Genomic DNA, 21889 nt, shown 5'->3' with positions numbered 1-21889 from the left:
GTTCCAGGATGCTCCGCGCAAGTGCACAGGGCATCCTGGAGAGACCCCCCCCCCAAGAGCAAGCAGCCTCCCAGTCAGGGGTCTACTCGTGTGTTGCCACGCACCGCAGCAACACACAAGCAAAAAGATGAGGTTAATGGAGTGCTTGCTCCATTAACCTCATCTAAGGGGAGGGGTAATTGGTTCCCACGATCTCTGGAAAGTGGGCTAAGCAAGGGAAGAGAAGTGAAAATTGCTCCCCGCTCTCCCTCTGTGCGTGCTCGGCTGTGGGAGAACCCCTTACTGCAGGTATGCTGCCTTTCTTCTGCCATCCTACTGCTGCATGTGAGCCACTATCTGGAATAAAGATTGGTTTGAGTTGCTTACCTTTAGCAGGCAGGGACACAGTCAGGCAGACTTTCTATACTATTTGTAGAATGTTTGGGCATGTGTCACTATGAATGGAGATTTCGTGATTGGTGGTGTAACTCTGACTGAAAGTGTGCTTCAGTGTATACATACAGCTCCCATGTAAGCAGACATTCCCATCCTTTTTGGTGCCCCCTTTTGTGGGGAGAGATACTTTATATATGCTGGACATGCAAACTTAGAGAGTTCCCTGTCATCAAAGTGAAAAAGGGTGGTATTGGGACAATCGTTGCTTATGTAATGAGCTCCTGTGCATTAAAAATGCTGCTAGATTGAGCTCCTTGTCTGCTCTCTTAGATAGTCTGTATGTGTCCTTCCCACTCCCAGTTTAGTTTTTATTTTCTTTGTTTTCTTGAACTATCTTAACAACTACTTTCACGCTACATTTGTCACTTTGTTGCTTGCACTTCTGATTTATTCACATGCTTACTCTCTTTCTCTCTCTAGTCAAAATAACAATCCATGTTAGGAATTCAACGTGGTATGTGATACTCTTGACATTTAGATTGTCTACCATAATCTTTATCTTTTTTTTTAAATGCCCCCCTTCCCCCCGCTTAGGGTGAGTGATGTGTAGTCAGAAATCTGTTATCAAAAATGTTGATATAAATTAGGTGCAAATTAATTCCATTAACTTGGCTAGAATTTGCTGAATTCTAGTTTCACATTGGCATAATGATGGCAGACTGCTTCTTGTTGGCACAATTTTCTGTCTTCCTTCTCTGATGAACTCTGATGATATATGCACCTTAGAAAGCTCCCCTGCAGAGTAGTGAAAGAGGGAGTCACTTTAGAGCAAACTGGATTACATAAAGATTTTGAACGTCATCACCTCTAAGCTTGCCTGGTTTCCTTTCTAACCTCTCCCTCCCCCACCTTTTTGCAAGCGTAATTGTGCGCAAGGAGAGGTGCACTTAGGTAATTCTGGAGCCTGGACCTAAAGGCCTTTGGAGGGCTCCCTGCTGCAAGTTAAGCATCATTTTTATCATGTAGGTTCTTGAGGGCACAAACCGCATCCAGGACAGACTAAAGAGTATTTGGGGGGCCCCAGAGGTGTGGAGGCCCTGGACTTTGGCCCCAAAGTCCAGGGGTAAAAGCACCTCTGCACACAAGGATCTTTACAAGACCAATTTCCAAGATGAGGATGTCTTGTCATCTGCTCCTCAAAGTTGCCCGTGGATTTTTCCCCACTGGGTGTTTTCTAGTCCTCGCCCAGTTTACACTTTTCATCACAAGAGGTGATAGAGTCTGTTATTTCCATCAGAAGCATGATCCAAAATCTGTGCTCCAGGTGAGCTAATGAAAAACTTTGAAGAGCAATTTTTTTAAAAAACATAGGATGTATTTTAAAAATGCTTTTCATCTTTGTTCCATCAACATAATCAAAAGTTGCTAACATGCCTCTAGAAAAGTTAGTCTAGTTAGCCACAAAAGGAGTTCTGTGTTAACTAGTATTTTTCATAACTAGATCTCTTTTACCATGGAAAAAACTGCTTCTTTTAATTTTTATGCATTCTGGACGTTTTGTAACTTATGTCAGTTTGGCCTGTATGAATTTTCTGACTTCTATAGGTTGTACAATATAAGGTTTGTGGTTTTTCTTTTGATATTGTGATGTACTTCTCAAGTTTATTATTCTGTTAAGGTTAAGGTTAGCATTCATGTTTTCACCTATTGTGTGATGTTAAACATGTTTTAGTATAGATTTCTGAGTAACAATTTTTTCAGCTTTTCCGACCTGCAACTGCAGGGTGTTTGGGAAGATTCTTAGACCCATCTTACTACGCATTCAGTAGCCATGGGATTAATAGAGAATAAGAAGTTAAAGAACTACAGTCCCATGGATGTGTGCAGTAGTATGGAAAGAAGCACAGAGCAGAACTCAGACTAGTGTTGTGCCTTTCTAATGTGAGAAAATACATCCCCCCCAACTATGTAGTTTGTGCTACTCTGCAAGGTTGACAACCATGAATAGAATTCCCCCCCGAGGACATATAAGAGGCTATGTAATGCGTTGTTTATCAGTTAGCTAGTGCCCCATGTAGCATTAGAGGAAATGCAACACTGGTCTTGAACAGTATGGAACAGAAGTTGCTTTTTTTCTCCAATATCCTTAAGAACTGTTCTCATATTAGCAAAACAATATTTTGCTAGTGCAATATTAGTCCAGATCTAGACTAGTGGATCCAGACTTAGTGGAGACTTTTTAAAACTTCTCATTCTAGAATAGTCATGAACTAATAACCACAAAATGGTTAACTGGCGAAACCACCAAACTGAGGAAATATCAAAGGGCTCCACATTGTAGTTGCATCTTAAGATGTGATTCTCAGTAAGATTATTTAGAATTTTTGAGTCTAAACATTGAGTCTACCATTTCTTATGATATGACTGCAATGTGGAGGTATTTGATAGGTCGCCCCCCACAAAGGGTGAGGAAATATCTGTCTGTGCAATACATATACTGCACTATACTTCTGGTAAGCTGCAAAAATCTGCTTCAAACCATTCATTCACAGCCAGCAATGGGCTCAACGTAGAGGTTGGACTAGGCCAGGCCTGCTCAACTTAGGCCCCCCAGCTGTTTTTGAACTACAACTCCCATAATCCCCAGCCACAGTGGCCAATAGCCTGGGATTATGGGAATTGTAGGCCAACATCTGCAGGAGGGCCGAAGTTGAGCAGCCCTGGACTAGGCTCATGTGGATTGTGTGAATGCTGCTGTGGGCAAATGTCTCCTGCTAAATTGATGGTTGGTGCTTCAGCTTTGACAATGCTGCTTATCTGTTGGGGATGGAGGGAAGATAGGAGTCGGCTTTCTGCCCACCACAGTTGATTGGCAAAGTCCCTACTCACAGCACTGACTGTTTAGCAGTGAAGATTCTGGCCCTTTTCAACAAGGAGCCAAATACACAGCCCTGTCCTGTTCAGTCTGTCAGCTGATTCCAGGAATCCACAGACAGTCTGTGAAAGCTAAGACAGTCACAGACGGCTGAGGCAACCAGGGACACTGCTGGAACTGTACATTATGTATGATACAGAGCTGCAGCAGCAGCAGCAAATGGTATCAGTCTTTCTTTCTTTCTTTCTTTCTTTCTTTCTTTCTTTCTTTCTTTCTTTCTTTCTTTCTTTCTTTCTTTCTTTCTTTCTTTTATATCCCGCTCTTCCTCCGAGGAGCATGTAATAATACATGCTTATTATTTCTCCTCATAACAACCCTGTGAAGTAGGTTAGGCTGAGAGATATATGACTGGCCCAGAGTCACCCAGTGAGTTTCATGGTTGAATGGAAATTCGCACTTGGGTCTTCCCGGTCCTAGTCCAACACTCTAACCACTACGCTCGCTCACAGACGGCTGAGGCAACTAGGGACACTGCTGGAACTGTACATTATGTATGATACAGAGCTGCTGCTGCAAATGGTATCTGTGTGTCATATGAAGATGTCTTATACTGAGTCAACCATCTAGAGCAGTGTTGCCTACTTTGGCTGGCAGTAGCTCTCAGAGGTCTCCGGCAGGATCCCCCCATCCCCCGGTCCTGCTACTTGACATCATTTTAGCTGGAGTTGTTGGGGATTGAACATGGGGCATTCTGTATACATAATGCAAGCTCCAACGTTGACCAACCGTTGAGTTCATCTCTCCCCTGTAATGTTTAGGATTATTTATCCTGTGTTTTGATTGAGTTTTCTTGTGGTTAAGATATCATGGGATAAATGATTCTAAACATTAGAAGAGTGAAGGAAAAAACATAGAGAGGTCATTTTTGGTGGCAGCTCCATGTCACACTTAACATGTCGTCAAGGTTATACAGGCAAAGGCTCAAAGGTTCTGTGCTAGACTGAGCTGGAGCAACAAGTGAATTACAGGCAGCTAGTTCTCCACTATTATGGCTTCTTTAAAGGCCTTAAAGAGCCAAGCAGTTAATAGGTGGTAACTGTCTAATATAAACTCACATCTTCAGAGAAGTTTAATGCGTAGCCTGGCCCTTTCTAGCACTCTGAAACTCCTGTCTTTTCCAGGAAGGAAATCCAGTAAAAAAATCCCTGGCTTTGGCATTAAATCTGAATTATGTGATGAAATTTGAATTATATTGACACTGAATCCACAAGTTGCTTCTTGCAGACTTTCATGCTGCAAGAATCTCAATTGCTAATTCTCACTCAAATGTGTTTGTATAACATTTATTCATTTCTAGATGTTATAGGTAATGTTGATAATGGGATTCTTTAAGGGACCATGTTTTATTTGCGAAACCTCTCAAACTGTATTATCAATTTCTTCTGAGATTTTCAGTTTCTAGGTGATAGATGTTATTTAATAGCAAGATTACTGCTGTGTGCTGGTTTTGTTTCAAAAGTACCTAGGAGATAGACGGATATTATTACACCTTCAAAACTGCAGTAAAGGAAGATCTAGCCATCTGGCAATTTTAGGTGCAGGAATTTCCAGTTACTAGTAACACTTACTAGACGGGTTTTGGATCATTATAAGGAATCGTGCTAGAAGAATATCTAAAACAACATGCAGAGTAACTAATTCTCTTTTTAAATTTTCTCTCCTTTTGATGTACAGAATGGTGGCGAAATGCAGATGTGCACTCATGTACTGGCACAGCTTTCTTTCCGCCACTTCTTGGAATTTCTCCTCTGTTTGCTCCTCCTGCTCCAAATCATGACTCCCCTTCATTCCATTCAAGAACCACTGGAAAAAGTAACCGAAGCAGTTTGGAGAAAGGTAAGCTCTGAAACTATGATGTGTAAATAGTTGCCCACGGTCTAGTGCCACAACACATTCTCTCTGCCTGGAAAATGTAGATTCCTTTTTTTAAAAATTCCTTATTCTCTTAGATTCTGTGCATGTGACTCAACCCATGGTGATCAGCAATTTTAGGTTTGAGGCAAATCACTTGCTAAGAAGATTGCCATGGACTTACAAAGATTGCACCCAGCAGATCTTTAATACAAGGCACTGAGTCCAGCTACTATCTGGATTATTCTTCCTGCATGCCTTTATGTCTCTGCAACCTGTGTGTCACAAGAAAGTAGCCAGGAAGGCAGAGAGGTGAAGGATTTTTTTTTTTCTGGGTTAGGGGGATAGAAACCAAAGCCTATTGACTCATTCCAGGTGTTATGCAGGAGAAGCAACAAGTCTGTGTGTGTTATAATTAAGTCCTAGTTTGAAAGATTATTATGATCTTTATTTATGATTATGATGATTTTTATTATCTTTCTTAAACTGCAACTGTCTGAAATTTGGAATATTTATATTTATGCACTGTTACTGTGCAACATTTCCCATTCTGCTTTTAAAAATGGTTAATGCATTTTAATGTAGACAGAAACTGGATTCTTATTAATGAAAAGACAATTCCCATAAAACAGTACAATTTTTCCAGCACCCACTGTGGATGCTGGTAGGGATGTGCATGAACCAAAAATCATGGTTCCGTTCGAATTCAAACCAAACTCTGTGTTGCTGAATTGGTTTTGGTCAAACCGGCTGGCCAGTCCAGTTCATTTTACCAAACTGGTTTGGCAGTTTGAGCGGCTATATTTGTAAAGCGGAATCCAGTGAAGATTCGTCTTTACAAGTAAAGTGGTGGGGGTCTTGGGAAGCTCTAAGGGGCAGTGGGGGGGTCGGTGCCTGCCCCCCCTCCCCAGCACAGGCCATAGCTGGCCAAGTGCACATGATGCTGCTTTTAGCAAGCCACCCATTCCAACCTCTGTGGATACGCGGAAGCCTTTTGCATGGCCACCTCTCTTGCTGCCCCCCTCCCCTCGCCGGCCGTTTGACGTCGAACCAGTCCTCCTGAACCGGGCTTGGTTCAGTTCAATCACAGACCAAACTGGCCCTGATCTGGTTTGTGATTAAGCCACCAAACCGGCTCGGTTCAAGGCGAACGGTTAGGCATCGAACAGTTCATGCACACCCCTAGATGCTGGCTTTTCAAGTTTCCAGAACCAACGAGGCATTTTCTTCTGGTGCACTTATTCTTTATTACAGCTTGGTTACTGACAGTTACTTGTTTCTATGTGTAATTATATGTGGATGATAATAATAAGAAAGTATTAATTGCAGCCCAGTCCTATGCATTTTTACTCAGAAGTCTATTGTTTTCAGCTGGGCTTTCTCCCTACTAAGTGTGTTTAGGATTAGAGTCTTAATATATAAAATTAAACCAGAGAGATTAGCTCAGTAGTAGAACACATGGCTGCATGTACAGGTTGAGTCATTGGCATCTCCAATCAAAAAGGGGTCCCAGGTAGCAGGATTCGGAAGCATTCTACCTGGGACTATGTACACAGTAATGGATACAGGAAGGGACAGACAGAGCACTTTCCTCATCCTTCCTTTTCTTTATAATGTGAATGGACTTGAAGGTGGACCTTCAATGGACCTTCGAGGTGGTGATGTTTCTGAGGCTGTGGGCTCTCTTGAGGGCCCAGTGGCCCTGCAGTGCTGTGGGGGTATCTTTCTCGGGGTGGCAGTCCTCAGGAGAAGGATTTCCACAGACAAAGGACACAAAGAAACAGTGACAGGGAGCACCCACTGGGCTGGAAGTTTGAATTCAAGCCCAGTGTATGCCCCCAACCATTGCCTCCTCTGTACTCAAAACAAAATTGATGTGGTGTGCCAAAGATCCAGGCAACTCAGCAAAACATTTGGAGAGTGCACCCCAGGGGCTAATAACACCCATTTCTGGTGGCTCCATTTTGTAGTAGTGGTAGTTTCTGAGTACTCTTCAAAGGCAGCCCCACACAGAGTGTGTTGCAGTGGTACAAGGGCAACATGACTCAGGCATGGGTCATTGTAGCCGGTTCTGCCTTCTCCAGGAATGGGTGCAGCTGGTGCACGATCTGAAGCTGTGCAAAGGCACTCCTGGCCATAGCCACAACCAGAACATCCAGGAGCAACACCAGGTCCAGGAATACCCTCAAACTATGATACTCTTCTTTCAGAGAGAGTGCAACCTCATTCAGAAAAGAATGATAACCCAATCCTAGACCAGCTTTTCTACTGAGTAACAGCACTGCTGTCTTGTTAGAATTAATCCTCAGCTTGTTAGTCCACATAATGGAGGCTCATGGCCAAGAGAATAAGCAGAAGTCACCCAGCACCACCTTCTGAAACTGCATCCTGTGCAGGGCAAAGTTAATTGAAGCAATATTCTCTTTCCCACCTTCCTCTTGGCAGCTCCCAGGGGCACCTGAAATACTGTTCCTGAGAGCCAAGGGACCCATGGCAGTGGTTTGGGATATGGCACTGGTGGCTGCAGGAAGCGGAGTGACACACTGAGACCATTTCCACAAGTGGAAGGTGTCTCCATGCATTTCCAGAGTCTCCCCACCACCACCTCCTGCAGGCCCTTTTGCTATATCTCATGCCAGTGCTGAGGATCACCTGGCCCTTGTGTGGAGCTTTTCAGACTGCAGAGAGGAAGGTGGGAAGGAGATAACTGCATGCATGAATTTGATCGTACACTAGTACTGCTCTGGATGCCAGACATTGTCTTTGCAAATTTGCATTAGGAAAGTTTGCTATAGATCATTTGATTAGCAAAGCTTCCTTGAACACTTTTGTTTGTTTAAGAAATGGAATAAACATGTTATTCTGCATTACTTAATAGAATTGGATATGTAAAAAGCTCTTTTAAATGCATCCTATTACAATTAGCACATATGGAAGCCTGTTTGACTCTGATTTGCATTTGATATTTGCTGATGCTCTTTTTTAAAAAATTGTTTTTCAAGGTGTTAATGGATCTGTAAATGGGAACAGTACCACTTCAGTATCAGGCATCAACACGTCTGTATTATCCACCACCACTGCAAGTTCTGCAGGGCAGGCAAAGGTTATAACCTCAGTGGGAGGAAGTCGCAAATGTAACCAGGAACAAAACAAAAACCAGATTCTGGATGCCAGAGGTGACAAGATTAAAGATAAGGTAAAAACCACAAGGAATCTTAATTTAAGAAGTATACACCTCAATCTATCACAATCTTATTCAAGAGCAGGTCCCTTGCTTGTTTGGTAACAGCACAGCCATTGTCAGTGCAGGTGTGTATTCACAGTGCAATGCTCGTTTGGTCCTATTTAACTTCGCAGATGTATCTTTTGGTGGATAGAGATGTGTACTTTTATCCCAGGCCAGTAGATGTTTGCAGTAGTTGCCTGCTTGCTCCTCCGACCCCAGCTCCCAATTAAATTAAATTAAGTATTAATTTTATAATCAACGCCCTAAAAATTGACCTCGGCCCCCATTTGTGCCAAGTCACAGTTGGTTTCGGCCCACTAGGGCATTTGAGTTGTGCATCTCTGCTCTTATTGAACTTGGACAGGATCTGGTTGTGTATCTACTCTGAATTTTTACAACTAGACTCAATGTTAAAAACAGATATTTTTGTTTGTGTTTGGGGTGGTATAAAAATGTGTTAAATAAATCTTATATATATAATTTCTGATATATTTGAACCTATAAACACATGTACAATTTTTGTGGTGCCCTTTAGGAGACCACTAGCTAAAATGATTTAAATCCATCCATTGACCCAAAGTATGGTTGAGAATGTGAGCTCTATCTGCATAGTCATGCAGAGAGAGATACATGCCTTCATGCAGACTTTAATCCGTATGTGAAAGCTGATTCTATACACAGACCTCTTTTCCATGGTATTCGACCAACACTAAAAAGTAGATTTCATGTCTAATTCACTATTTGTGCCATAGCACATGTTGGAATAACAGTGGTATATGAATAGTAATAATGTTTGTAGTCACCAGATTCTCCAGATGTGGTAGTGGCTACAGCAGAGATTCTCACTGGATAGATGTGTTGCTATGAGCCATTGTAATTGTGTGCGACTAGGTTCAATGGAACATAACTTCCCCAAACAAGTAGGCAGCTCCTGGGAAGGATTAGTTGACTGAAATATTTTCCCTGAAAAAGATGCATGGTGTGGAGAAAGTGGATAGAGAAAAAATTTTCTCCCTCTCACGTAACACTAGGACCAGGGGTCATCCCATGAAATTGATTGCCAGGAAATTTAGGACTAGCAAACAGAACTACTTTTTCACACAACACATAATCAACTTGTGGAATTCTTTGCCACAAAATGTGGTGACAGCAAACAACCTGGATAGCTTTAAGAGGGGTTTGGATAACTTCATGGAGGAGAGGTCTATCAACGGCTACTAGTCAGAGGGCTACAGACCACCTCTAGCCTCAGAGGCAGGTTGCAGGAGAGTAACAGCAGGAGAGAGGGCATGCCCTCATAGTGGCCCACTATGTGAAACAGGATGCTGGCCTAGATGGGCCTTGGGCCTGATCCAGCAGGGTTCTTCTTATGTTATTATGCTACTCTGTAGATCAAAATAAGCAACAGTTATTTAGCACTTCAAATTTACAATTTTGTTTGGTCGCACAGTAACCTTCTGTGGTAGGTTGCTGCTATTCCTATTTTACAGATAGGGAATGGAAGCTGAGAGGTCCAAAGTAAAGACAGGACCTTGCAGATTACAACCCAACTGTCTATTGCTTGTCCCAGATTAGATACATGACAGTAAGATGCATCCGATTATCATTGCGAGGGTGGAAGCATCGAAAGGTGGGATATAAAGACTGTAAATAAATGTTATTTCCAGGAAGCATTGAGTGATCAAGATAATAAAAGATTTATTATATGTGAAAACTTTTTATTTTCGTCTTAGAAACCCAGAAAGAAAGCAGTGGATAGTTCTAGCAATAGCGAAAGTGATTCTGGCTCCTCTTCTGACACCTCCAGTGAAGGCATTAGTAGTAGTGACTCAGATGATTTAGAAGAAGATGAGGAGGAGGAAGAGGAGGAGGAGGAGGAGGAAGATCAAAGTGCTGAAGAAAGTGAAGATGACGACTCTGATTCAGAGAGTGAAGCACAGCAGAAAAAGAAGAACAAGGTACAGTAGTCTTCTCTTTGCTTGGGTCTGCTGAATACTCTTTATGCAGCCCAGTCTCCATTGTTTTGTATGGTTGGTGGTGGGACGGTTGAAAACATGTTGGCAGCAGTTAAACTTGCCTCTAAACAACAGCCTATCCCTCATGTTGCCATACTCCCAACAGTATGAGCAAGGCCATATAGAAGAGGTCAGTTCTTTTAGTTCTTCATGTTTGCCTTAAGATAAGTGACAAAGATGGCTTCCACACTAGGGCTCTTTAGCGCGGTGAGGCATTACTTTTCTGCAGTCACCTGGAAGCATAGTCAGCCTTAGGGGTAGGCAAGCTGGTTGGTCACCCAGGGCACCTACCTGAAGAGAGTGCCAAGGTTGGCCTGGTGGCTCGCTATTTGTTGAGTGCACTGAGCTAGGGAGATAGAAACACTAAGCTAAACAGGCTGTGGGGCACTGATGACACTCCTTGGCCATCATGCTATTCATCCTAGGGTCAACCCTGCCTGGGCGCTTTCCAGATCACACTCTGCAACGGGGTCATGGCGGATCTCGGAAGTGTGCTTCCACACTTCCTGTGTTGTGAAACCGCAGTTGCTACGCTGACAGCAGGGTGCCTTTCACATTTCCGATGCCTTGTTTCAAATTTAATCGCTGTGATATAGTGCTATGACAACGTGTATCCGGCATTAAAAGGTTGCTGTTTGGGGGGGTTGTTTGTTTCTATGAATGTTCCCGTTGCTGTTTACGTTTCAAATGCAATTTGCCTGAATGGAAGCATTTTGCTGCTGTTGAGCAGCTAACCTGGAAAGCACCCTGGAAGTAAAACTTAAATGGTAATTCCATATTGATAAAAATATGATAATGTTCTTCCTCATGGGCAGTACTGTTCCATCATATACAGATATTTATATTTAAAGAGCCAGTTACACAGAAGGAGAATCACATGCACAGAGATAACCAGGCCATTCTGTTAACCCTTCCTCACGATCAGTGAGAAGGGCTTGCATGCGGGGTGGAAAGCTGCTAAAACTTACCTCCCCTGCAAACGATCGTTGGGTCCATGCTGGACAGGAGGATCACGTGCCCAGACTGACACAGGCTTTTCCTGGTAGTGCAGAAGGTTGGGGGCTGGGACACATTGTACCAGCCCCTGAAAATCCCATAATGCACTGTGCAAGTGCATGGGAGGCTGCTCCTGTGTCCGTGCCACACAGTACTGCACGGTGCCAACACACAATCATTTAGCCTGGGTTAAGGGTACACTCATGCCCTTAACTTCGGTTAATGGGTAGGCCTTTTTGGTGGGTTTGCTGCCAAGGCACCACCAGCGGTGATGCCTTGGCTACCCGTGGTTCTCATGCACTGCAGTGGCCCCTTGGCTACCAGTGGTTCTCATGCATAGCCAAGCCCTGTCTTGGCTGTCGTAGTCTGGTCTTGGGTGTGCGTGAGAACAGCCTCAGTGTTTATTCAAAAGCAAATCCTGTTCAGCAAAGATCTCTCTCCCTGCAAGTGTCCTGTTCAGTTGCTGTGGCGGTGCATTCCTAAATGTCCTTAATCAGTTCCTTTTCCCTGTGGGGAAGTTTTAATTATGGGTGTCATTTCTGCGGCCAGAGCAGTTGTTCATTAATTTGTTTTATTTTTATGAGTTCATTAATGCAGTTGTGATAATAAGTGGCAAGGGGGGATAAAATAACTAATGAGCAACTGTTATGGCCGCAAAGAAGAACCAGCTGTTAAAGGTCCCCTCACTCAGGAACAGGAACTGACTAATTGAGGGATGTTCAAGGATGTTGTAACCATGGTGAGTATACGGTGAACAGGAAGCAACTAATTAGCTGCTATAAAAGAATGTGTCAGTGCTAATTAAGCTAATTAGGAAGCTGCTAATTAAAGGGGTGGTATCCCCGAAGAGCTTCAATACTATTTTGCTAAACCACATTGGAGAGGCTGACACTGCAGTTGTGTTTTAAGACAAAAAATGCCACAAACCAGGTTTGAAAAAATACAAGAGGAGAACATGGAAAACTTGGGTTGGCAGTGGTGTTGCCTGGATTCTCCAATAAAACAGAGTAAATGAATGTTATCCATTCTGACTAAACACTAATATGGAAGCAACCATAACTCTTTTCCTTTTCAAACTAAGCCAGTTTAAAAACAATTCTTCAGCTAAAGTAAACAAACCACCGTCAGTGGCAGAAGACACCTTTTCCTGACTGCTAATGGTTTGCTACAACGGTTAAGTCACAAGATGGAACTAAAGCCCCTACAGTTATTAGCTAGCAGATAAATTCTAGGAAATAGCAGAACCAGCCACCATTTTATTTTATTGCAAACTCGGAAAATATAAAATAGATATCAGGCAAATGAAGTAATCCGTGTCGCAAAGGTTCAGCTGCCCTGAGTGTTGCCATGACTACTGAATTCTGTTTACAGCTGCTCTTTTCCTTGCATAGCAGTTAACACTGTCCAGTAACCAGTAACCAGAATGTAAACCTCAGTGTTCCGTTAGGTTAATAGTGTGGCATACGTTCAAAAGCAACTGACTTTTTTCAAGCACGTTTGTACTCTAAACCTTCACATAGTAAAAGGAATTCGCAGGAAATTAGGCGAGGAGATATACTACTAAAAGGTTACTCTAAGATTATAAAGAAGTAAAGAAGTGTGTGTGTGTGTGTGTGTGTGTGTACGTGTACACATTGTGATTGCGCCACAGCATGTATTAATGACTGTATTATAGTCATTTTTTGTTTGGTAATTGTAGGACAACTTCAGCAACTGATTATTATTCTTTTGGATTAGATCTATGATGTAAGTATCTGTGTGCATAAATTTCTTTTTATGTTTTCAGGTGCTAATGCATAGTGGACCAGACATGAAAGCAGATGGACAAAAAAACCACGAAAAGCCCCAGGAAAAGAGAACACACCAGCCAATACCTCTTGTGTCTGATACCCAGACTCACCCATCATTCCAGTCCCAGCAGAAGCAGCCTCAGGTTTTGTCACAGCAGCTTCCCTTTATTTTCCAAAGCTCTCAGGCAAAGGAGGAATCTGTGAACAAACACACAAGCGTAATACAGTCTACGGGATTGGTGCCCAATGTGAACCCTTTGTCTTTGGTAAATCAAGCCAAAAAGGAAACTTTCTTAAAACTCATAGTTCCTTCTCCTGATCTACTCAAGGCAGGGAATAAAAATACCTCTGAAGAACCTATCCCATTGACCACTGATGTAAGATCAAACCGGGTGAGTAAAACTTAGTTTTAATTGTATGCATGGTCCTCTGGGCTGGGGTTTATTTGTGCTTTGGATTATAACAGGTTTTTATCCTGGAATTTGTTAAAGCCTATGTGAGGTTTATTTTGTTGAAGGTATACGTTCTGCAGTTTGTCTTTACCATTTTTTTGGTCTTGTTTAGTGGTATAATTTTAGTGAATAGAAAATGTTTTCAGAATTGTTTTCTTTCACTTCATTATACATTTGTAGTGGCTGCTCTTCAGAATTAAGTTGTGGGGCCTTGAAATTTTACTTGTGGTAAGATTTCTGTTCAGAAATGATAGATAGGAAGTACACTAGAGCCTTGGCTCTTACATTTGACAAGTCTGGTACATTCATTGCTTGTGGTGGAGGAGATTGCTCTCCTCCTCCTCCTCCTTCTCCTCCTCCTCCTTCCGCAGCTTACATTCAATGTGGACTGTGTGAATGACCACTGAACAAAAATAATTGTATGAAAGAAAGAAACAAAATGAAACAGCTGCAGGGATTAGTCCTAATGTTTTAAATATATATTATCAAGGAAAAACTGATATATTTGGTAAAGATTGTTCAAAAAACCCACATGTTGCACTAAGTTCAGCAGGCTAAGGCTGGCCAAGTTTGCTCCTCCACCTCATAAATAATGACACTGCCATGGAAAATGTATTAACCATGGTGGAAAGCTTCAGAGGGTGACCCCATTTTGCAAGGAGGAAGAAAGGGGAAAAGGAATACAAGGAAAAGGCAGAGGGCTGATCAGAGAACTGTGAGGAAGAAACCATTCTGCTATGAAGGGATGGTGCCCGGTTTTTTGTCTCTCTCCTCCTGTTAGCTGGAGGAGGGAGACAAATCCTATTCCTTTTGCATGATTAAAGGCCTGCTCAAGAGTAAGGACCTACTAATGAGCAAGTCAAAGGAGCTAGGAAATGGTGAGAATGTTTACTGCTTTGTCTAATGGACTCCACAAATGTAGTATCTGTACTAAGTTAACATTAGAGAGGTGGTGCAGAACCTAGCCACTTGGAAATGTTACATGTGTGTCTTGTTCTTTGGATATTTTACTAGGCTTATGAGCAGTGCATGAAGACACTGCCAACTGTGCTCTGTGACTTTCACATATCTTAGTCAAGTTAGTAAGCATAGGACATAGAACTGTTTCAGACTTTCCAAGGAAGTGGCAAGAGACAAACCATTAATGTCTTGCACTTCCTCTCCTCATCCCTCCAGGTCTTGTCAAAAGTGAAGGACAGTTGTGGTAGTTCCCCAGTACAGAGAATGTACATTTCTACAGACACATAGGAACATAGGAAGCTGTCACATACTGAGTCAGACCATTGGTCTGTCTAGCTCAGTATTGTCTTCACAGACTGGCAGCGGCTTCTCCAAGGCTGGGAGAAGCCAGGGAGGGAACTTGAAACCTTCTGCTCTTCCCAGAGTGGCCCCATCCCCTGAGAGGAATATCTTACAGTGCTCACACTTCTAGTCTCCCATTCATATGCAACCAGGGTAGAGCCTGCTTAGCTATAAGGGGACAAGTCACGTTTGCTACCTCAAAACCAGCTCTCCTCTCCGGCACACAGAAATGTGCAGACAGAATGCACATTTCCCCTGAAACCCCAAAGCAAGAGAATAAGCGCAAGTCACTCTTCTACTGCTTTCTTGGAAATCCCAGGCAGTTCTTAGTTTTGTACACCACAGGGCCCTTGAGAAATAGATGTGGCAAAAAGTAAGCTTGAGACTGTGTTTCAGTACTAACCTTAGAATTCTAAGAGGGGTACAGTGTTGAGGGTTAGTAATGCATTGTGCATTCTTATTTTAAAATCGCTTTAAAACCTGGCCCCCTCTAGGTTATCTGAAGAAGTGGTATTCCATACCCCCACTTTCGTATTCTTTCATAATATTGAAGAATTCTTAGATGTATGAACTCATGCAGTCACATACAAATGTAAAAGCCTTCAGAAAAGCCAAACATACATTATATTATGAAGACTGAGCTGTTGTACTTCAGTGTATTATTAGCTCACAAGGAAGGACGAAGATTTTTGTCATACAGATGTTGTTGTTTGGCTGCTGAGCTTCCTAAATATTAAAGGATTGCAATTGAAATGCATTGAAGGGCCTAACCTAATTTTGTTTTTTCATTTGTGTTCTGGTTATAGTATTTTTATATTTAAAAAGAAGTTTCTTTCTGCAGAAGGTGGGATATTCTTATTACTCTTGAAAGAGTCCAAAGAATGACACAGTGGTCCATATGTTACTCAGTCTTCGGATGGCAGATCAAGAGCTGCGCCCTCTCAGAGAGGCTGCAACAGAGCTCAGCCAAAGGCTTGCTATGTGGCCAAGCACGGACGAAGAGGAGAGGGAGAAATGTTCGCTGCTTTCCCATCTCTTCAAAAGTGCTCTTTAGCTCCCAGAAATATGTCCCTCAGGAACATATTTCTGGGAGCCAAAAGGTACTTTTGGAAGTAGGAGGGAGAGAGAAAATTGCTCTCAGTTGTCATGCACTCAGTTGCATGGCAAGCTTCAGCCCTTCTGTGAGAGCTCAACTCTTGGTACGCCCTCCTAACATTGCAGAACATGTGGACCATCAAGTCACAGTATGTATTTATTCTCTTCTGTTTTAACAGAAGGATTAACTGAGAAATACTTTTTCTCCATTTTTTTAGAGACAATGGGACTGCTTGACTGAGCATTTTAAGTCCTGCTTTTTAAAAATTCAACAATGGCATTTTCTAATTAAACTTTGCAAATTACTTGTGGTTTCACTTGGTTTACATTAACAGGAATGGATTATATTTGAGAACAAAGGTTTGGAATGACCAGGTTTAGACTCACCACAGGTGAAGATTGAAATACTTTAGCAGCAGTTAACTACTAAAATTTGCATTATGTGTCACTTTTAGAATACCTTGCTTACACCCTGTTTATTCAGAAGGAAGCCCCATTGATTATAGTGGGACTTACTTCCAGGTAAGCATGCAAGGAATGAAGCCTTAACCTTTCTTCCACTGTAACAAATGCTTGGTGAGCATTAGTATGGCTCTTTTCTTTTCCTGATCAAGTAAGCGTATCAGAAGTTAAAAATTGGAAACCTTCCACCAATAGTTAACCATTAGAGCTCTTTCTTTTCTAGGTATAGTAATGATTCTTCAGTATGTAAAAGAATACAGTTCTCTTCTTTTTCTGCCTCCAACAACCTTAGTTGACCCATCAAAACTCTGGATTAGTTGGATCTTTCTCATTTATGATCAAGTGATGTCAGTAGTCCCACCTCTCTTTCTTTAGGAAATCCAGGACAGTTTACATGCCACACAACTACTTATCTGCCAGCTGCTAAAGGCACTTGACTATGTAATTTAGTTATATCTTTTGTTGTCTTTGTGTTTCTACAGGAACAGTTCAAACAAACATTCCCAGCACAGTTAAAGAAACACCACGAATCATCCAAGAACCTGAAGAAGGTTATCACAGCAGTATCCATTCCAAAGCCAACCAGTTCATCACCAGCTCATCAAAAACACACCTCTTTAGAAAACAACCATTCTAATCCTTTCTTGACCAATGCACTTTTAGGTAATCATCAACCCAATGGGGTTATTCAGAGCGTCATTCAAGAGGCTCCTCTAGCACTTACCACCAAATCCAAATCTCAACCCAAGGTCAACGAAAACGTACCTACTTCCAGCAACATAACCTTTTCCTCACCAGTCAATTTAAGCACGTGTGGGAAAAAGACACCAAGCAACCGGACACCTGTAATGTCTTCTACCTCTCCTGTATTACCTGGTCCAGCAAAGGAAAAGGCAGTCAGCAATAATGCAATAACAGCAGTAAAAACACCACATAACCATCCAGCAAAGTCGTTAGTTGAACAGTTCAGAGGAACAGACTCAGACATTCTCAGCAGCAAAGATTCCGAAGATTCCAACGATGAGGATGAGGATGATGACGACGATGACGAAGATGAAGATGAGGATGATGAAGATGAAGATTCTGATGATAGTCAATCAGGTTTATTGAATTTAAAGAAACAGTGTTAAATGCATGTCCACAAGCTTCTAAAGGCAGCTTTCTCTTTTCTCCTGCAAATGCTATAAGTCCATCACACGGAGGATCACTGTTCCATCTTGGTTTTTAGGAGAATGGTGACCTCTGAGATAAGAGCTGGAGAGAATTTAACCGATGTCAGCCCATAAGCAGCATAGTAGTAGTTTACTTATGACGTTTATTTCTTTATTATTATTTGTAGTTATATACTGCCCTTTGTCCTGGGACCTATGGTAGTGAACAACAAATTTAAAACAACAACAACAATAATAAAATGTTGCTGATGTTGGTGCTGCTGCTAGATCGCCCTTTGAGGAAGGGGACAATAGTTATGATAGAGTTATATGATTGGGTGATGCATAAGTGCTGAAGGGTGTGGAGATTCTGACTAGGGTATGATAGGGTAGATGAATGGGTAGGTGAGTGAAGAGAGTGAGGGTGGGGGGTTAAGTACATATTTTAGTTAGAAACAACAACTACTTTTCAGGTGTTTCTCCTTCTGTCTTTCATTATATGTGTGAAGCCTGTGATTGTCATGATAGACAGATAGCTTATCAATTAATATGCATTTGTACCATACTCAATCCTGCAGGCCCAAAGAAGGTGACAACATATTAATTATAAAAAATATTTGGAGCCCAAATCAGTAGCCTAAACCCTGCTTGGAAGACTGTAGAAAGTCCACACTTGTGAAGAAAACCAGCATGTTCTGCACTAACTAATTTCTGCACTAACTTCTGAACTGTCAGCAGTAGCAGAAGAGCTATACAGTTGTTAAGCCTAGGCAGGCTGGCACAATTTTGTAAACCTCCAAGCAAAATGCAGCCCACCAGACATGCATGTCTGGTGTGCATGTCATACACAACTAGTTTTTTGCCACCTGCCAGGGACTGAATAAGCAGAGGAATTCTCAGGCACTTGGTAGGCCACGTTGTGCGGGCCTGATAAAAGGCACACAAAAGGGATCCCAGTTGGATTGCTAGGGCCCTAAATATGTGTTTTGCAAGACTCCCAATAAAGTAGTGTTCATGTGATGCACTCTAAGGGAATAAATGAGTTCTTCTGTGTGGTCTCTGTGGTTCATGATGATCGGCCAATTCAAGAAGACAGGATCTTGTTCCGCCATGAACAGCAGCATCAGAAGTCTAAGGCTTTGTCCCACACTAAAAAATCATGACTCTTTCCATCATGCAACTGGTACTTGGCTAGGACCCTATTTGGACGCTTGGGAGGCTATTACCACAGATTAATAGGACAAGGTCTTGAGGTTCTGATGCTGTTATCTCATGGCAGAGTATGATCCTGTCTTCTTGAATTGACGCATTGATGCGAAACCACAGATAACCACTAGAAGAACCAAAGTTAAAGGTAAGCAACCTTCTTTTTTTCCTTCTGGAAAAAAATCGGTGTGCTCTGTAATCCCTGTTACATCATGCGTATCCGTTGATGGCAATTTCGCCTGGCACTCAGTAAAGCGCTTAAAAGTAGTCTTAGGCCTGGCTAACCCGGCCTCAGACATCCTCTCACAATGGTGTTAAACAAATTGTTTTTACGCTTCCATAACACACAGGGGTGTCCAAATCCAAGTCCAGTCCAATCCAATGTTCAATTAACCAATTGTCTCTCGTAATCCTATCCAAGTCGTTAACCAGTTGCAGGGGCGTAACTACCATTAGGCAAGGGGAGGCGGCTGCCTGGGGGCCCCCACACCTCGAGGGGCCCCCCAGAGGCAAGTCACATTTGAAGTGAGTGTGTGTGTATCAGCGAGGGGCCCATTTTAAAATTTTGTCTCTGGGCCCACTCCAGCCTCGTTATGCCCCTGACCAGTTGATAAAGTTTCCGAGGAGCAAACAGTCCAAGGTGTAGATGCAACGGCGGTCTAACAGAAACTGAATAAACATGCCCCCAACTGCCTGGGATAACGAAAGCATGGTCACATGCATGGCAGTTGGGGGCGGAGCGAGGAGCTAGTTAATTGGTCTGTGAGGTCCCTGCACAGGCGGAACCCCATTCATTATGAATGCAATGGATCACAATCCAGATCAGGGATTTCTAGATGTTGTTGACTACAGCTACCACAATCCCCAGTGTATTCTGGGAGTTGTAGTCAACAATATCTGGGAATCTCTGTTACAGGGAACACTGGTCAGAATGTGAAGCCACTGAATGAGTCCATAACAAACCTACAGTAGCAGGCATTGGTCATTCTTTGCAGTGAATAGTTTGGAATTTACCATTAAACTTGCTTAGTTTTTTCACAGCAAATCCTAGAATTGGGATGCATTCATTTCTTGTAATTCAGTCATCTCTTCCCCACCCCACCCCCCGAAAGAATCTGACAGCAATTCAGAAGGGTCTGATACTGAAGGATCTGAAGATGATGAGGAAGAAGATGATAAAGACCCAGATGAATCAGAGACAGACACGGAGGGAGAGAAGTCTGCACTTAAGTTGAACAAAACAGCTTCCCCTGCCAAAAGCTCTTCCATCAATCTTGCTGCTTGCTCCACCCCACTGAATCTCCAAGTAGGAAAGACACCAAGCTCTGCTCCAGCTGCATTATGCCCTGAATCTCCCTCACCAGTCTTTGTGGGCACACCTTCTTCTGGGCTTACTTCAAGCACACACAGTGGTATTGCAATTACTTTATTTAATGGGATGGTGCTATCAGAGAGGAATAGTTTCTGTTAAAATCTAAAAAGGATCATTGTTGTTCAGCATTTATTAGGATTCAGCATTGGCTTTTCATGCTCATTTTGCTACCTTTAAATTATTGCATTACAATACTACATTTCATTACTTTTTTTGACATATAGATTAATCTCTGTGCTGAAAGAAGCATGTGCTTCTTAATATGCGAATAGCAGAGTGTCTCTTGCACCCCGTTGTAAAACCTGCTTGATGCAACAGATGGGAGAGGAGGGCAAGTACTGCCTCTGGGTGAGAAGCTGGTAACCTACAATTTTCACCACAATTTTGGCTGAGGTTTACACTGCAGAAAATTGCAGTCTTGCAAAATAGATTTCAGAACCCATGTTCTATTATGTAGTAAAGTTAGTAGCTGCTAAAATGTATAAGGGATAAATTATACTTGGCATGTTAGCTTTGATTTTTCCTGTAAATGGTCACTTAGAATGGCCTTGCTAAATCAAAGTAGGCAGTAATTTTGATTCTCCTACTAACTGGAAATTATGAAATGTGGTATTGCCTTTGTTTAGATTAAAATATTTTTACAAGTTAGGATACCCATTAAGAAGCCAGTTTAAGTAATGGTTGCAAGGCATTTTACAGTGCCATTGCCAGTGTAGAAACATGGATTCACCTGATGAAACTGACTGGCAGTAGATTCAGGACAGACAAAAGGAAGTGCAATGTATAATTCATGCATGTAGTTCTCTGCGGCCACCACCACTACCACCACCACCACAACCAAGATATGGTGATGGCCACCAGTTTAGATAATTCTAAAAGGGGATTAGACAAATTCATGGAGGATTGAAACATCAGTGTCTATTAGGCATGATGATTTTATGGAACCTCCACCTTCAAAGGCAAAATGCCAACAGATACCTGTTACTGGGAGGCAGCAATAGGGGAGCGCTTTGGCCTTCATGCCCTGTTTGTGGTCTTCATGGAGGCAATTGGTTGGACACTTACATGAACAAGGTGCTGGATTAGATAGCCTTTCAATTATTTATTTTTATGTTGTTTCTGAATGTTAGGGAATAGGCATTGAATTCTCTGGTTTTGCTTGTGTGGCTTTTAATTACAAAAACAGGGATGGGTAGTAGACCCTCCCTCTCAGTAGCATCTCTCTCAGTAGTAAGGCATATGCTTCACGTGCAGAAGGTCCTGGGTTCAATCCTTGGCATCTCCAAGTAGGGCTGGGAAATACTTTAGCCTGAAACCTTGGAGAAACTGCCAGTCGGTGTAGATAGTACTGTGCTAGATGGACCAATGGCCTCACTTGGTATAAGGTAACTCCCTTTGTTCCTATGATTCAATCCCTGGCATATCCAAGCAGGGCTTGGGGGGAAATTCCTGTCTGAAACACTAGAGATGCCAGGATTATCACTATCAGTCAGTGTAGACAACACTGACTTAGATGAATCCACAGTCTGATTCAGGAGCATAGGGAGGCTGGTGGCAGCCTGTATTCGGCCACCGTGGCCCCCTTGCCCTGCGCTCCGCAACTGACATCAGATGTGGGGGTGTGCCCTCCCTCCCAAATAGGGCCACGCGGCCCTGTTTGA

At 42.5% G+C, this 21889-nt stretch overlaps 1 protein-coding gene across 30 annotated transcripts in view; it reads left to right on the top strand.

Moving 5' to 3' along the window:
- The window catches only part of BAZ2B (bromodomain adjacent to zinc finger domain 2B), a 284396-nt gene that overhangs the window by 164055 nt on the left and 98452 nt on the right, over positions 1–21889 (top strand). For 29 of the 30 annotated variants that reach the window (XM_053260587.1, XM_053260524.1, XM_053260510.1 and 26 more), the window contains 6 exons: positions 4985–5146; positions 8164–8357; positions 10121–10345; positions 13185–13580; positions 16982–17600; positions 19969–20268. In XM_053260587.1, coding sequence (XP_053116562.1) covers positions 4985–5146; positions 8164–8357; positions 10121–10345; positions 13185–13580; positions 16982–17600; positions 19969–20268 — 1896 coding nt within the window. Of the gene's footprint in view, positions 1–4984; positions 5147–8163; positions 8358–10120; positions 10346–12817; positions 12966–13184; positions 13581–16981; positions 17601–19968; positions 20269–21889 lie in introns of those variants that run through there. The other variant, XM_053260644.1, reaches the window with a different exon arrangement.

This window comes from Hemicordylus capensis, chromosome 1 (genome assembly GCF_027244095.1).
Source record: "Hemicordylus capensis ecotype Gifberg chromosome 1, rHemCap1.1.pri, whole genome shotgun sequence".
NCBI classification, from domain to species: Eukaryota; Metazoa; Chordata; class Lepidosauria; order Squamata; family Cordylidae; genus Hemicordylus; species Hemicordylus capensis.
This window is presented reverse-complemented; position numbering and strand designations above follow the sequence as displayed.